We start from the raw sequence: 15,896 nt of genomic DNA, 5'->3' as shown, positions 1-15,896 counted from the left end.
ATAGAGATTAATACGAGTTGACATTTTTCAATTTCGTTCTGGGACTTGCTAGCCCATTTGTTAGCCGTAATTGTGTGCAGGGCCCACTCATTACTGGAAAGTGTCAGCAGACTATGTTATTCATGGTTAAAATTGTTTTAATTTTTGTATTTTCTGTTTTTCAGCCTACAATGGCCATACAGACTGCTTACGGGTACTTTTGGAAGCTGCAGAGGATAGTAATATTGTAGATTGTATAGACGATAATGAAAGGTAAGTCATTTGATCACAAAATAAAGGTTTGCCAATTTAGACTTTAAAATGTGGGATCACTTTTCTGTGTAAATTAAATGCAGTATGATTACCCATTTTAGCATGTTCTTGTTTTGTCAGTCATAACTGGTTAGAAGTCCTAAATAATTTGCAATTGTATTCTTCATATCGCCTACACTGATGATTGAACCTTCAACTTCCAGAAGAGAACCACAGAAATATATTTTTCATGCAAACCATAAATATAGAAAAATCTGCAATCTCTGCAAATTTACTATGCACAAGTTATAACAAACACAGCAGAAATTAAGGAATTGTCACTTTCAGCAGTGAATTTGATGACTAACAATATTTGTCTTGTATAACAATACTTGAAAAATACCTATTCCATGATGAGTCAAATTAACCGACAGTTTTGTACCACTTTTATATGCTGTTACAATAATTTAATGCTACTAGAATTTTAGTTCCAATTTTAGACAAAATCCATTAAACTGACATTTTAGGAATATTTATTGATGTCAAATATATATTGTTAAAATTTCATAAAAATCAGAAGTTTTATCTGGTTTCACAAATGGTTTACACTTCTCTTTGCCTAAACATAAATTAAACTAAATATAGCCCACATTATTAATCCTTATGCTTTTCGTAATGACTAGCTAGTTTAAGAGTGAATACTATGCATATAAATATATACAAATGCCTAACTTCACATAAAGAGACCTATATATTAGGTTGGTGCAAAAATAATGTTGTTTTTTGATGTTCAACTTCATGTCAAAAAGCATTATTTTTGCACCAACCTAATATATATATATATTAGTAAAATATGGCATGATTTCTTTATATAGATATATATTTCTCATATGATAAAAGACTGGAATTATTCATCTGAATTTTCACAAATGGCTTCTGGCCTTTTTCCTCATACTACTCGACATTGAAACTCTGTCCCTGCACACTGTTTCCTAGATTGTACAGAAATATAATTATATAATGTTGTACAGAAATATAATTATATAATGTTGTACAGAAATATAATTATATAATGTTGTACAGAAATATAATTATATAATGTTGTACAGAAATATAATTATATAATGTTAGCAAACACTTCACAACTCTCCACTTGGGATATCCCTGAAGGCTTCATCCCTATTACATAGTAATTTTCTTTGTTTGGGGTGAACCATAGTTCAATTTTAAAATTAAACTTAATATAACCCACATTATGGTCATTAGTTGAATAGTCAAGATAACAGAATTTAATTAGTATTAGTGCAGTTAATTATTTTGATTAGAGATTATGTTTGTATTTCTTAATCTTTCTGAAATGTTTTGTCTGTACTTTTTATTAAAAACAAGCGTTTTCTTTTTTTTTCTTTTTTTTTTTGGTAGGACACCACTGATGTTAGCTGTCGCGAATGGACATGTTGATGCTGTGTTAAGCCTGATAACGTCTGGTGCTATTGTCAACAATAAAGACATAAACGGACGGACAGCTTTACATCGTGGGGTAAGACCTGATTCCTCAAATATCTCTTCTTTTTTTTTTTTTTTTTTTTACTAATGAGTTACCACTTATAAAGGTTAAAAGTCATTGGAGGATGAGTTCATGCAATGGATAAATCGACAGTTGAATGATGATGAATGCTATGAAAGGATTGAAAATTTGTGCATACCACTCATTCAAAATAACTGACCCAGAAAACAATAAATCTTCATTATAATAGATTATATGTCTCCCATCTATTGTGCTGCATCTCCCACACAAATGTTTAATCTTAAAAGATGAACGTGTATATTTTTCCAAAATCATGGCACTTATTTTTATGCATTTTTTTTTTTTTTTTTTTTTTTGTACAGGCTGCAAATGGTCACGAAGAATGTGTCGATGCCTTACTTCACAATGGGGCTGAAATCACAGCAAAAGACATCAGAGGAAGAACACCCCTCCATTTTGCCTCCATGTGTGGACATGTTGGCATGTTAGGAACATTATTACAGGTGACGTTTCTTTTTATTTGTCCACTTTGTTCTGAGCCTTTGTATATTTATGAGCAAAAGCCTAAAGGGAGATACGTGAATTGGTTGTGTTTAGGTGGATTTCTGGTTTGATCATGTCTTTTGTTTGAGATGTTATTTTATTTAATTGTCTCAGTTTTAACGTAGAGTGGGGCTGGGCAGGTTTGCTGTTTACTTGATGCCTGGATGCTTAAATAGATTATTAATTGAATCTTTATGACCTTTGTGGCTTTGAGAAAACCCACCTGAGATAACTGCATGATCCCATTCCACTAGTTATAGTTTGAAATTAGCCATCCTGACACTAAATTAAATATATCTTTTATGCAAGAACTATAGAGAATGGGGATGAGTTAGCCACCTTGTGTCAACAGAAAAACAAAATAAAAACTAAACATGTACTTAGTACAAGTTTTCTTGATTCATTTAAGAAATAAACATTTGTTCCCCTCCCAGTCTTCAAGTAGGTACAAAAGAAAGTGTGGGGGTTGCTCCGTTTCTATTTAAGCTTCATTAAAATCTGAGAATACATAAAATTGAACAAAATAAGAAAATGGAAATAAATTTTTAAAAAATGGTATTTGTATTATTTGGGTCAATCGGGCTACTGTTCTCATCTTGAGTGTGATTTTCACAACGTTTTGGTTGGTGTAACCTTCAAGTATATCTTGTTGAACTCTGGAATTTCAAGCGGAACCCTTTATTTACTTTATGGGGATAGTATGCTATTGTTCCGTCAGCCATGACAGCACAAGAGCATGCTACTCCTGTGAAGGGTTCTGTTTGAAATTCTGTCCAAATTCCAGAGTTCAACAGAAACATTCCCGAGTTCGACAAGATACACCTGAAGGAGATCAGAGGTTTCATTAATCAACACATTGTGAAAATGGCATTCAAGATGAGAACAGTAGTCCGAAGAGTCCAAATAATATGAATAACCAATTCTCATCTCAAAAATTCAGAAACATCAAAAAAAAAAAAAAAATGGTAAAATAAAGAATAAGAGCAAAACAACAAATGGATGATTAGGAATCAGAAAAAGAAAAACTTAGTTTTTAGTTCCCGAGATGTCTTTGAGCTCATTTAAAAAAAAAAAAACACTTTAGTACAAAGTATGGTAGAACTTTTCTTTTTCTTCTCCTTTTTTTCTTTCTTTTTTCTCCTTTTTTCTTTCTTTTTTCTCCTTTTTTCTTTCTTTTTTCTCCTTTTTTCTTTCTTTTTTCTCCTTTTTCTTCTTTTTTTTTTTGTGTTTTTTACTTTTCATTTTTCTCCTCACCTTTTTCTTTCTTTTTTCTTATTCTTTTCCCCTTTATTTCTTTTTCTCCTTTTACTTTTATTTATTTATTCTTTTTTCTTTTATTCTATTTTTTCTTTTTCTCCTCCTTTTCCTTTTAATTATTAATCTGCATGTAATTCTGAAACATAAATCAATACTAATTAATTTTGGAGTAATTATCTTTATACCAGTTTAATTTTATAATTTCTGTTACAATTTCTCTCTTGACAGTTATGTGTATTTTCGTTATTTTATTTACCAGGTGGGACCTTTAGGGGATCAAGAAGACAACAAAGGTTTCACTCCCCTCAGCTGGGCATGTTATAATGGTAATACTGTTTTTTTATTATTTTTTTTTTTTGCATTTTCTTAACCAATAATTGTAATCACATTTAACTCAATTTTTGTGTTTGCTTTTTTTTTCCATTTTTCCTTTCAGGCCATGACAATTGTATCGAACTCCTGCTTGAACACACAAAAATGGCCTCAAGCAAAACATTATTCACTCCTCTTCATTGTGCAGTGTAAGTATATCAATTGTTTTTTTTGTCTTTTCTTGTTGATTAAATCCAACCACATGATTTTATTGAAACAAGTATTCTCAAGTTGCTCTAAAGGTTTTTATGCATAAAATTTTATAAAATAAAAAAAAAAACGTTATGTATGAATTGTTAATTATTTGATTTTTGTCTTTAGACGAGATGTACGTACGTGTGTGTGTTGTGTGTATATATATATATATATATATATATATATATATATATATATATATATATATATATATATATATAATATTTTTTTTTTGTATAATATATACAGGAATTTACATTTATATTAGTAGTCGGTACCGACGGTTTCAAGCCCGGTAGTTGAGAACTGCTCTTAATGTCCGCCTCAGTCTCTCTTCAGCCGACTCTCAGGGATGAGAGTTGGCTGAAGAGAGCCTGAGACGGACATTAAGAGCAGTTCTCAACTACCGGGCTTGAAACCGTCGGTACCGACTACCAATATAAATATAAATTCCTGTATATATTATACAAAAAAAAAATATATTGCTCTTATTTAGAGAAAGGTTTTTTTTCCCTAATAATAGAGCATTGTATGGGATTTCTTTTTCTACAAATAAGTTTTGTGAAAATGTACGCTTTTGCAAATATTTTCTATTCTTTATGCATACCAATCTTTTTTAAATCTGTAGCTCGATGTTTGAGATACACCAACAGAACATGTAAATAACAAATTTTCTAGAAGTAAAGTTCTTGGAGAACAAAATGCATAACAATGTAATATGTAAAATTCAGAAAAAACCAAAACAATTTATGTTAACCCTTTTCCAATGAGTGTGTATATATATATATATATATATATATATATATATACTAGCAGTTCAGCCCGGCTTTGCTCGGGCTCTACGTACTGTTCATAACTTTATATGCATATGTATGTATTAAAAAGTGTGCATATGTATTTCAATATAATATGCTTCCTTAACTACCATAGAGAAAAGTTGTTAGAGACCGCAGAAGTAAAAAATTTTTTTACTTTGACCCTAATTTTAACCCCTTAACATTTATTGTTTTGGGCTCAAATCAAATTAAAATGTCTGACCCATATTCAAGTAACCTACATCTAAAATTTCAAGTGTTTAGACCCAAAATTGGCAGGGGAATTCGGTAGAGCCTGCAAAGGTCAACTCTTTCAACTCTGACTTCTTGGCAGCAAAATTTTCACCCCAAAACTGATTAACAAGCTTGCTGCATGTCTGAATACCCTTCATGTAAAATTTAAAATGTTTAGACCCAAAATTGGCTTAATAGTTTGCTAGAGACCGCAAAGGTCAAATCTTTTGAACTTTGACCCTTTGGCAACCAACTTTTCGGCCAAAAAATGATTAAAAAACTTGCCCTATATCTAAATACACTTTATGTAAAATTTCAAATGTTTAGATCCAAATTTGGCTAAGTAATTACGTAGAGAACGCAGAGGTCAATTTTATTTTAACTATGACCCCAACTATGACCCCTTAGGATTTATTATTTTGGGCTCAAATCAAATTATAAAGTTAGATCCATGCCCAAGTAACCTATATCTAAAATTTCAAGTGTTTAGATCCAAAATTGGCAGAGGAGTTTGGTAGAGTTCTGAAAGGTCAAATCTTTGAACTTTGACCCCATAACAGCAAAATTTTTGGCCAAAAACAGATTAAAAAGATTTTCCCAAATCTCAATATCCCTTATGTCAAATTTCGAGTCTGTAAACTGAAAATTGACAGAATTATTTGTTAGGGAAATGTACACATACACACACACATTTTCACTTTTACATATATATATATATATATATATATATATATATATATATATATATACTAGTAGTTGTAGTGGTACTAGTACTACTTTATAATCCTTAGTGATTCGACTTGCTTATCATTAGGGGACATTCTAACAGTTATGTCGCTTTTAAAAATCCTTCAAAGAGTTTCTTCCCCATAACACCCACACAATCATTTTATGTAGAAATGTGTTTGTTTAATCTTTTCCTTTTTGATTTTCAGCATAAATGGTAATGAATCATGTGTGGAAGTTTTGATAGACAAATTAGGTGATGAAATTGTCAAAGCAAGAGATGCCAAGGGCAGGTAAGCAAAATTTAATCCAAAAGATTAACATTTGATTACAATGTCAATTTAGAGCTGATTTAGAGTTCAGTTGTGGATTCATATACAAAATTGTTTTGTTTAATCTTGTTATGACTGGTTTTCAACCGTAAGCATCTCCCTTTTCTTCCTGTGATTTTCACGAGGAGAAATTGACTCTGGAATTTCTTGATGTTTTTTTCTCATCAAATCGTTCATACTTTAGTTCCATTTTTTTTTTTGCTTCTTATAAAGTTGGTTCTTTCTATCATCCAAGCACTTTTCTCACACCTGAGCTCATTTTTTATCTACTGTCAGACTTTCTAGGGAATACTTTTGTCATATTTGAGCTGGTGAATCATCTGAACGTTCTTTTCTAAGGTTCAGAAGTGTATTTGTAACTAATTGACTATCTTTGCAATCTCTTGTGATGTTGCTAGTCTCAGTCTTTTCTATAAATATTAATATGGTATGTTGCCAAAGCAATGGCAAGTAAGCTGAATTAACCCAAAAAGTGTTGATGTGCCATAAAACAAACAAATAATCGAATATTGGATTTGCACTGTTTCTGTCACCGATTGATATGGCTGATATCACCATTCCCGAGAGGTCAATGTACAAATTCCTTGGGCTGACATTCTCATTCAACATGCATATAAACAGATGTTGCCAAGTCTGCTGCAAAGAAGGTAGGCTCCTTCTACCAGGTTAGAAAACTTCTCACATCTACTAGTATCCTATATCTCTATATAGCCGCCATTTGCTTGTGTAGAAATTTTATTTTCCTTTTTTTCTATTTACCTCCCCTTCCTTTTTTCCTACTATTAGTGTCTTTCTACTCTCTCCATCCCCTTCCTTTCCCCCCCTCTAATTGGTGTATTTTCTTCTCTCTTTCTCCCCTTCTTTTCTCCCCCTCTCTCGGTGTATCTGGTGCTACTACTTCTTGCTGTTTCACGCGGGATTCAATTGGCTGAAACATTGAGCGCGCCATTTTAAAAAGAGTGAAACCAGCAGAAGCTGGGGGGGAAAAAAAGCACCAGAGCGGTGTTGCGACGAACTGAAAAAAACCAGAGCGGTTTTGCGACCTTTGAATTACACCAGAGTAGTGTTGCGACGTTTGGAATACAAGCAGAAAGTAATATTAACCATCAAAATTATTAAACTTACCAAACAAAGCCTGAACGGAATCAAAATCAGATAAAATTATAAATTTGAGAAACAAGCAAAACAAAGTCTGTTTTCAATTTCTCAAGACAACAGTTGAAATTACTGTTTTATTTGATAAAATAGTATCTATACATTATTTCCGGATGAATGTTAATTCGATGTTAAATAACCCAAGAAAGGGTTGATATGCCGTGAAAAAAAAGCAAAGTAAAAGAAATAAATTTGGTAACGGATCCTCCATCGATTTATTTCTAGTGGCGAGAAGTCCGATAAACTTAGTTGGAAACTGCAAATGATTTATGCATCTCAATTCTGCATTGAATAACACAAAAAAAGGGTAAGAAGTGTTGACGTGTTCCAACTACGTAAAAGTATAATTGTTAAAAGAGTTCTTAAGAACCGCCAAAGAGACTGATTTGGCAGCCCAGTCGAACAATACGTTTCCTTTTCTATCATTCTTTCCTTTTCTATTTTTCTTTTTGATAAAATTTTATACCAGTTTACCTTGGTTGCTTTATTTTTTATTAAAGTTCTTTTAGAAATCTTAGTCTCGTGCAACGGGATAAAATTCGTTAAACATAACGATAAAATTTCTGTTAGTGCGTGAAATACTGTTTCTATATCTGGGTTGGTACACTAATCACTAGTCACACTGTCTGACAAGCTCTCGGCTCTGTCACATTACTACATCCCTGTGTTCGTTTTAATTACTTCTACACAATGTGCTTAGCCAAACTTACTGTACGTGTACTAGTGTTGGGAAAAATCAGAAGTTTGTTGGCTATCGGAATCGGAAAAATTTTAGCCTATTTTCCGATGCCAAAACGGATTCCTTAAATTATCTTTTTTATTTGATTTTTGTTTAAGAAACATCTTCCACTGCTTGTAGTAATAATAAAATATTTGATTTAAACTTTCAGTAATACTAAAATCTTCAGATCACCCATTCACAAGTAGGTTTTTATGTTTGAGAAAACATTTAAGATGTGTTTTTTATGGTAATCGGGACAAAATAACACTTTTATAGTTAAATATTTAGAGATTTATAAAGAATCAGAATCAGGAATTTAGTACGGAATCAGTAATTGTATCGAAATCTGGAAAAATATAGGAATCGTCTCATCACTAACGTGTACCCTCTGAACCAAAATACTAGGTACGGGCAAAATGAATGCGGATGCTCAAAATGTATAAACATTTTGACCCCTTTACTTAAAAATTCACCAAAAATCAGGGAATTAACCAAGTTATGGTTTTCAGCAGTAAATAAAAAACAAGAATTTATTTTTGCTTTTTTATATAAATAAAGTATCGTAATTTGTAACAATAAAAAAAAAATAATTTTTACAGGAACATTACGAAAAAAGCCCTAAAGTCTGTGTTAATGAATTCAATATAACTTGAAGAAAAATGAATTTCTCAAACTATCGATATTACCACTGAATATTGTTTATTTAATATTTTCACAAAAAAAAATATTTATACTTTTTTTTTTTAAATTACAAATTTCGCAAAATTTTTATATGCAAGATTTTAATAATTTCCTTGCTTGCAAGAATGTGAAACTTTTGGCGTAACATAATTTTTTATATAATCTCGAACAATAATTAAAAAAAAATTAATGTAAAAACAGGAACATAAAAAATAATTAAATTAAAAAATGATAGAAATTGATACAAACGATCAAAATAGGAATGTATGGATGCACATCTGGGAGGGGGAGGGGGAGAAATCTGACACCCCTACCTCCTTTTACTATCATTTCATTTTGAAACAGCGTTTTGATTGGTTGAAATTTTGGGCTTCCATATATTCGTGTTTACAAACTTTTATCGGTTGCATTTTGACAAACAGTATAATTACTTGCTTTTTGAGGGCTAATTAAGCTGTATTTTGTATAAACAAGGTTTTTTTTTTGTTTTTGTTTTTTTATTTAATTAAATATCTTAGGAATTCTCTTTGAAATAGACCCAGAAAACTAATATTTATCTTAAAGGATTTTTACAATGAATTTATTTAACATTTTCATAACTTTTTTTTTTTTTTTTCACGTGTACAAATATTTTTTCCTTAAGGAAATTAACTTTAGTCTCTAATCTTTCAAATACAATCAAAAAGTAGTCGGAAACCTACAAAAAAATTATGATAAATCGGCTTTCAAAACTAAGTCCCCCTATTTTTACCTGCCCATTTTTGCCCATACCTACAAAATACCCTAGATCCATCTAACTGTTAAACATAAATGTAATGTGAAAAATATCTTGCTGCCTAACTCCTTACCCAAATTATTCTCTATAAATCTGGTCTCTACTACATGAACTTATGCTTCAGTGGCAATATGCCTTGTTTGGGATGAATAAATGGATTTTAAAAACATAGTATTCATATTTTAAAAGAACATTTTCAAAAAACCTGTTTAGTGGAGTTGGATGCAGATGAAGCATCCAAAAAGATGTCTAAATCTGATCAGCTCATTTACCAAAGATCTTTTTGCTATTTCTTTGCTATGTGTCACTTAGGACTTTCTGTCCATGACGTCATATCCAGAATATGTAACCCTAATTCTAATCTTTAATTGCTAATGGAATTTTCCACTTTTTTCTTATTCAAACTTTGTTGAAAATCACGTCTTTAACATGGTTTTAACTCATGTTTAAGTACATATTTTTTTATTTTTTGTTTCATTTATTTATTTATTTTTAGGACCCCTCTTCATGCAGCTGCTTTTGGCGATCACTATGAATGCATGCAAATACTGTTGAACCACGGAGCAGATTGCAACTGTTCTGATCGCATGGGGCGGACCCCAATCACACTTGCTGCTGCCAATGGCCACTCAACAGTAGTAGGTAAGCAAGATTATGCTATCTTAAAAAATGGACAGGAACAAAGCTATCTCTATAATAGAACAAGAACATTTGAGGTGACAAAATTTCCAGTCAGTCAGTAAATATCTTTTCTAGTTGCTAACACTTCACTCTTATAGATTCGAGAAAATTTAATTTTTAAAAGATGTTATTAGACATCAAATTTATTTCAACTAAAATCCTATATCATATCATGAGTTTGGATTATTTGTTTGTTAGTTTATTGTAAAAAGTAAAAATTGAATTTTATTTTTTGTCATAATTAAAAAAGAAATGAATTAAACCAAATTTCTTAAACAAATTTGCTCAATAGTTTTATCTTTTTTGTAAAAGTTTCATATCAATCTTTTTTAAAGTTTTATTTAGCAACATTGTTTATTGAACAAACATGATTTTTTTCTGACTTTGTTGATTAAAAGGTCTTTTAATTTATAAAATTTTATTAATAATTTTAAAACTATTAATGACAAAACACATAAAAACAATCAAATTAATCTCACAGGGTAAATTTTTTGTTTTTAACTGTTTTATCAATTTATTTAAGAAAATTTACATCAAGTTACATGATGACCTTTCCTCTTATAGAAATGTCTTTGGACAGGAGCAACAGATGCAAGGGATAAGAATAAGAGGGTGTTAAGGTTACCAAACATAATCACTTGCAGGAATAACGGACACACACGATAAAAACAATAGAATCATTCAAATCATGAATAATTATGAAAAGGAATTGTCAATGTGGCATGTGAACAAGTTTATATTATTATTGCAATAACATTATCACTTAAAGCAAGTAATTAGCTGGTGAAACCACTTATCTGCATAGTTGGCAATACTGATTCAATTTTAGGATTTCTGTAGAGACAAGCAGTTGCCAGATGCTTGTATATCGCAGTTAAGGGAGATAACTTTGACTGTTTTTGGATGAATGTGTCACTATGTTCCCATATGCAGTGCCTGGTATTTTCAAATGGTTACCCATCTGATACTGGCCAAACTCAACAGCGTTTACCATTGGTGATCTAACAAGAACCTGTGTGTCAACATGCTTGTACTGTCGGGTTAGTTGACTATTTGCTTACATTCAAGTATTTTTGGGTTCATGCTTGCTCAACATGTAAGAAAACTACCTTTTCTCTTCCATTACAAATACAACACACAAGACGGTTGCATCTTGTCACATGAGGATGAACACCACCACTGAAGACAGGTCAATTGTTTTGTATATCAATTCCACGTCACTGTAGACCTACAAACCAAGAAATTTTCCCTTGTTATTTTTTGAAAACATTTCATTAATTCAAGCACAAAGTTTTACAACTACTTCAATATAATAGAAAGCAAGAAAAAGTTAACTGTTTCAGTGTTATTTTTTTAACAATTATCAGTAAGATTGAAAGAAAGTATATATTCCCTCACCACCCTCACACACTAATTTGGTCCCTTGTAACCCTAAGTATTAGAATGTTTTTTTTTTTTAACCCTAATTAACTTGGGATCATACTACAAACATGTACAATATTTAAGTGTATCACACATGACTTTCCTTTTCTCGACAAAAGACTAGCAGGGCTACATGGCATTACTCAAGGTCATAGACAACAAAATAGAAGAGTTAAAAAGTGTTTGATATGTTTCTTTTAAAAACTTCCCCACTATCACATCTTATGCCCCCCCCCTTCTATTCTTCTCCCCACCTTTTTCTCTATTACAAGTACAATCTCACACAAAGGATGATTCTCAAAAGAATGAATATTACCAAAAAAAAAAAAATGTGTCCATATTCTGGTTTTGAAGCAATACTGAAAATCAACTTAGTAGGTGTGCCATGTGAGTTTCTGACTTTTAATGGGATACAATGTGCCCTTTAAAATAAAACAAGAATTATTAGGCAAATAACAGATTATACAAACTCTCGTAGTTTGAATGTTTCTTGGAATTTTTTTGTTTATAAAATTTTTTTCTGCTTTTGCAGAATTATTATTGGAAAATGGAGCCGATCTCTCTCTGGTAGACGATGACAAAAATACTCCTCTTCACCATGCCTGTATAAATGTAAGTAAAAACTGTTTTTTGAGAAGATATTAAGTACATTTATTTCATTTGGAGTTTGAGTTACAATTCAATCCAAGTCAATATTAAGTACATTTATTTCATTTGGAGTTTGAGTTACAATTCAATCCAAGTCAATATTGAAACTAAACAATAACAACAACTAATAAACAATAACGACAATAATAAAAATGAAATATTAACAATAAATAGACTATGAAATGTTATGGTGCAAATAAAACATGATTGTTGATAAAAAAGGAATAGGCAGAGTGCACATTACTAATGTAATTGTTTTCACAACGTCAAAACGTTGAATCTAAATGAGTTTTATTTTAATCAGGTACATGTTTTATAAATTAAAAGAAATTGATAACATAAAAATTTTTTCAAAATGTAGATTTTTTAAAAAACTTGGTGACCTTTTTTGTTTTTGATAATCTGCAAAAAGTATTTTATTTTTACTTAACATGATTTTTAATGGTTTATTTTTTACTTAACATGATTTTTAATGTTTTTTTTTAAATTTTTACTTAACATGATTTCTAATGTTTTTTTTTATTTTTACTTAACATGATTTCTAATGTTTTTTTTTAATTTTTACTTAACATGATTTCTAATGTTTTTTTTTATTTTTACTTAACATGATTTCTAATGTTTTTTTTATTTTTTACTTAACATGATTTCTAATGTTTTTTTTATTTTTACTTAACATGATTTCTAATGTTTTTTTTTAATTTTTACTTAACATGATTTTTAATGGTTTTTTTTATTTTTACTTAACATGATTTCTAATGTTTTTTTTATTTTTTACTTAACATGATTTCTAATGTTTTTTTAAATTTTTACTTAACATGATTTCTAATGTTTTTTTTTTATTTTTACTTAACATGATTTCTAATGTTTTTTTTATTTTTTACTTAACATGATTTCTAATGTTTTTTTTTAATTTTTACTTAACATGATTTCTAATGTTTTTTTTTTATTTTTACTTAACATGATTTCTAATGTTTTTTTTTTATTTTTACTTAACATGATTTCTAATGTTTTTTTTTAATTTTTACTTAACATGATTTTTAATGGTTTTTTTAATTTTTACTTAACATGATTTCTAATGTTTTTTTAAATTTTTACTTAACATGATTTCTAATGTTTTTTTTTTATTTTTACTTAACATGATTTCTAATGTTTTTTTTATTTTTTACTTAACATGATTTCTAATGTTTTTTTTTAATTTTTACTTAACATGATTTCTAATGTTTTTTTTTTATTTTTACTTAACATGATTTCTAATGTTTTTTTTTTATTTTTACTTAACATGATTTCTAATGTTTTTTTTTAATTTTTACTTAACATGATTTCTAATGTTTTTTTTTAATTTTTACTTAACATGATTTCTAATGTTTTTTTGGGTTTTTTTGCCAATAAAAAATAGAGTAAAAACAATGATGCTCATAAACTCTGTCTCTACAAACGATGCACTAAGTGATTGACCTCTGGAACTAATACAAGGTCGTAAAGCTATTAATTCAGTACATAAAGCCAACAGTCTATGATCTTTTTTTTTTTTAGACAATAATATCAAGACTTTTTTCCTTTCTCAGTCGCAGGTTCATATTAACAGTTGTTGTTGTTGCAATCTTGATCATTATTTAAATCCATTCATTAAATTTTCTGAGGCAGTTAAATTACATTTTGAACAAGACTAAACTGAAATACATTTTTTTGTTAAGAACATGAAACAAACAAATATTGGTTTTGTGAGAAGAAAGTTATTAAAGATTTGAGAAATGGATTTGCTTTACTTTATATATAAGATGAAATATCTTTTTCTTCTGTTTTTTTCACAGCATCATGACAGTGTAGCGCTTCAACTTTTGGAGAAAATTGATGATTCAACGACTGTAAATATTGCTAACACTGAACTCAAAATGTAAGTGTATCATTTTTTAATTTCCATTTAGTGAACATGTCCGTATCGATAGGGATGAGGTAAACATTTAAAAAGAAGAGGAAATAAATGAACAGTCATGTTTCTTTTAATTTTGATATTTAGTAATAAAACGTTAACTTAGCTTTTATTAAACACCACTTGAAGAATTCAAATAAAAAATGCAACAAATCCAATTTTAATTGCAACATCAAACAATAAAAGGGTGATTTTTCTCATCGAGATTTGAACTAGACACTTATTTTAATGAAAGCAAAGAAAATTTATGTTGATATTGTGTAAAAACATTTTATGCTGTGGTCAAGTGTTACATTTTGTGGTGAAAGCTTCACAAATTTGAAAATGGCATTTCTTGCATTTTGCATTCAAACTCTTTACCAACTTATTGTATATTTCATCTGTTCACTATATTCTTGACAAAGTTTTATAACGAATAATAATGAAATATTGAATTAATAGAAGCATGACTCTGTTGATTTTTCCTGTTTTATTTAGTTTGGACTTGACTTTTTACCGTATTCCTACTTATACCAATATTCTCTTTATTTTTGTGGACTTGCATTTGGCATTCGTTTTTGTGTTTATGCCAAACTGATCAAGATTTTGTAAATAGAGTATTTATTTCACTCTTTTTTTTTATTTTAGACCATTACATATTGCTGCCAGAAATGGTTTGGTCCCTATTGTTCAGGAATTGTTGTTAAAAGGTTCCAGCGTTATGGCCTTAGATGAAAATGGTAAATGAACATTTTTTTTTTTTTTGTAAATCAAAATCATTTCCTTTTTGTTTTTATGATTCTTGCATTTTCCCCAAACCAACTTCTTTACATTGTCATGTCGTATACACATGTATTAGTATATGAATTTACATACTAGTTCAATTCCATAGCCCTATTTTGATAGGTACCACATGCACATGCATTGTGTGTGAAGCATGCCATACCATGTAAATGTGAAACTTGGCTGAATTCATCAAACATTTCGAAACTTTTTTCCACATGTTATCACAAAAGATGTTATTTTGCTTTCTTTTATTGCTGATGTATGTTGACATTATCTTAATTCTTTTTATATATCATGGGTTGTCTGCTAAACTCTACCAAGAAAGAAAACCAAAGGGCATTCTCGCATTTTTCGTTTGGCTGACCATATATAAAAACTGTTTTTGCATAATCTGTTTTTTTAAGCAACAAATGTGTATTTTACAAATTCAACTACTGCATTTCATACTTCACAACTTGTCAAAAAATTTCAGTCCTGAATTCCAAAAGGGACTAAGAATTATATTACAATCTTAAAGTATGTTTTATTAGCACATTTTTGTAACAAAACTATAGTGCCAGTATTATTAGTATGAATATTACATTAGTCACTGCTTACAAAACAGGAGCAAGCTACTGTTTCCATTTGAAATTTTATGCAGAAAAATGGAGGTTACATTGCCTTGTGAGAATAACATCTTCGACATCTATTTAAATGTATGTTTGTATGTCTGCCTAAAACTTTCGACAGAGGCAACGGATTTTCACGAGATGGGTATCGTTTTGAAGCTCGACCCTTCAGACGACAAATATCGAAAAGAATGGCTAAAAACATTAATTCCTTCACCCTCAACTGGCCACTTTTCTACAGGGAGGGGTTGCTGATGTTTTCGATTGACTAGCTTTA

General features: G+C 29.9%; 1 protein-coding gene across 11 annotated transcripts in view; it reads left to right on the top strand.

Annotated features, from left to right (window-relative positions):
• The window catches only part of LOC145263676 (uncharacterized), a 514,716-nt gene that overhangs the window by 375,378 nt on the left and 123,442 nt on the right, over positions 1-15,896 (top strand). For all 11 annotated transcript variants that reach the window (XM_080120559.1, XM_080120558.1, XM_080120561.1 and 8 more), the window contains 10 exons: positions 165-252; positions 1,654-1,771; positions 2,122-2,262; positions 3,819-3,885; positions 3,996-4,080; positions 6,111-6,194; positions 10,062-10,207; positions 12,201-12,280; positions 14,128-14,210; positions 14,874-14,965. In XM_080120559.1, the coding sequence (XP_079976685.1) occupies positions 165-252; positions 1,654-1,771; positions 2,122-2,262; positions 3,819-3,885; positions 3,996-4,080; positions 6,111-6,194; positions 10,062-10,207; positions 12,201-12,280; positions 14,128-14,210; positions 14,874-14,965 (984 nt within the window). The remainder of the gene's footprint in view (positions 1-164; positions 253-1,653; positions 1,772-2,121; positions 2,263-3,818; positions 3,886-3,995; positions 4,081-6,110; positions 6,195-10,061; positions 10,208-12,200; positions 12,281-14,127; positions 14,211-14,873; positions 14,966-15,896) is intronic.

This window comes from Euprymna scolopes, chromosome 39 (genome assembly GCF_053919585.1).
Source record: "Euprymna scolopes isolate OS-2025 chromosome 39, ASM5391958v1, whole genome shotgun sequence".
Classification (NCBI taxonomy): Eukaryota; Metazoa; Mollusca; class Cephalopoda; order Sepiida; family Sepiolidae; genus Euprymna; species Euprymna scolopes.
This window is presented reverse-complemented; position numbering and strand designations above follow the sequence as displayed.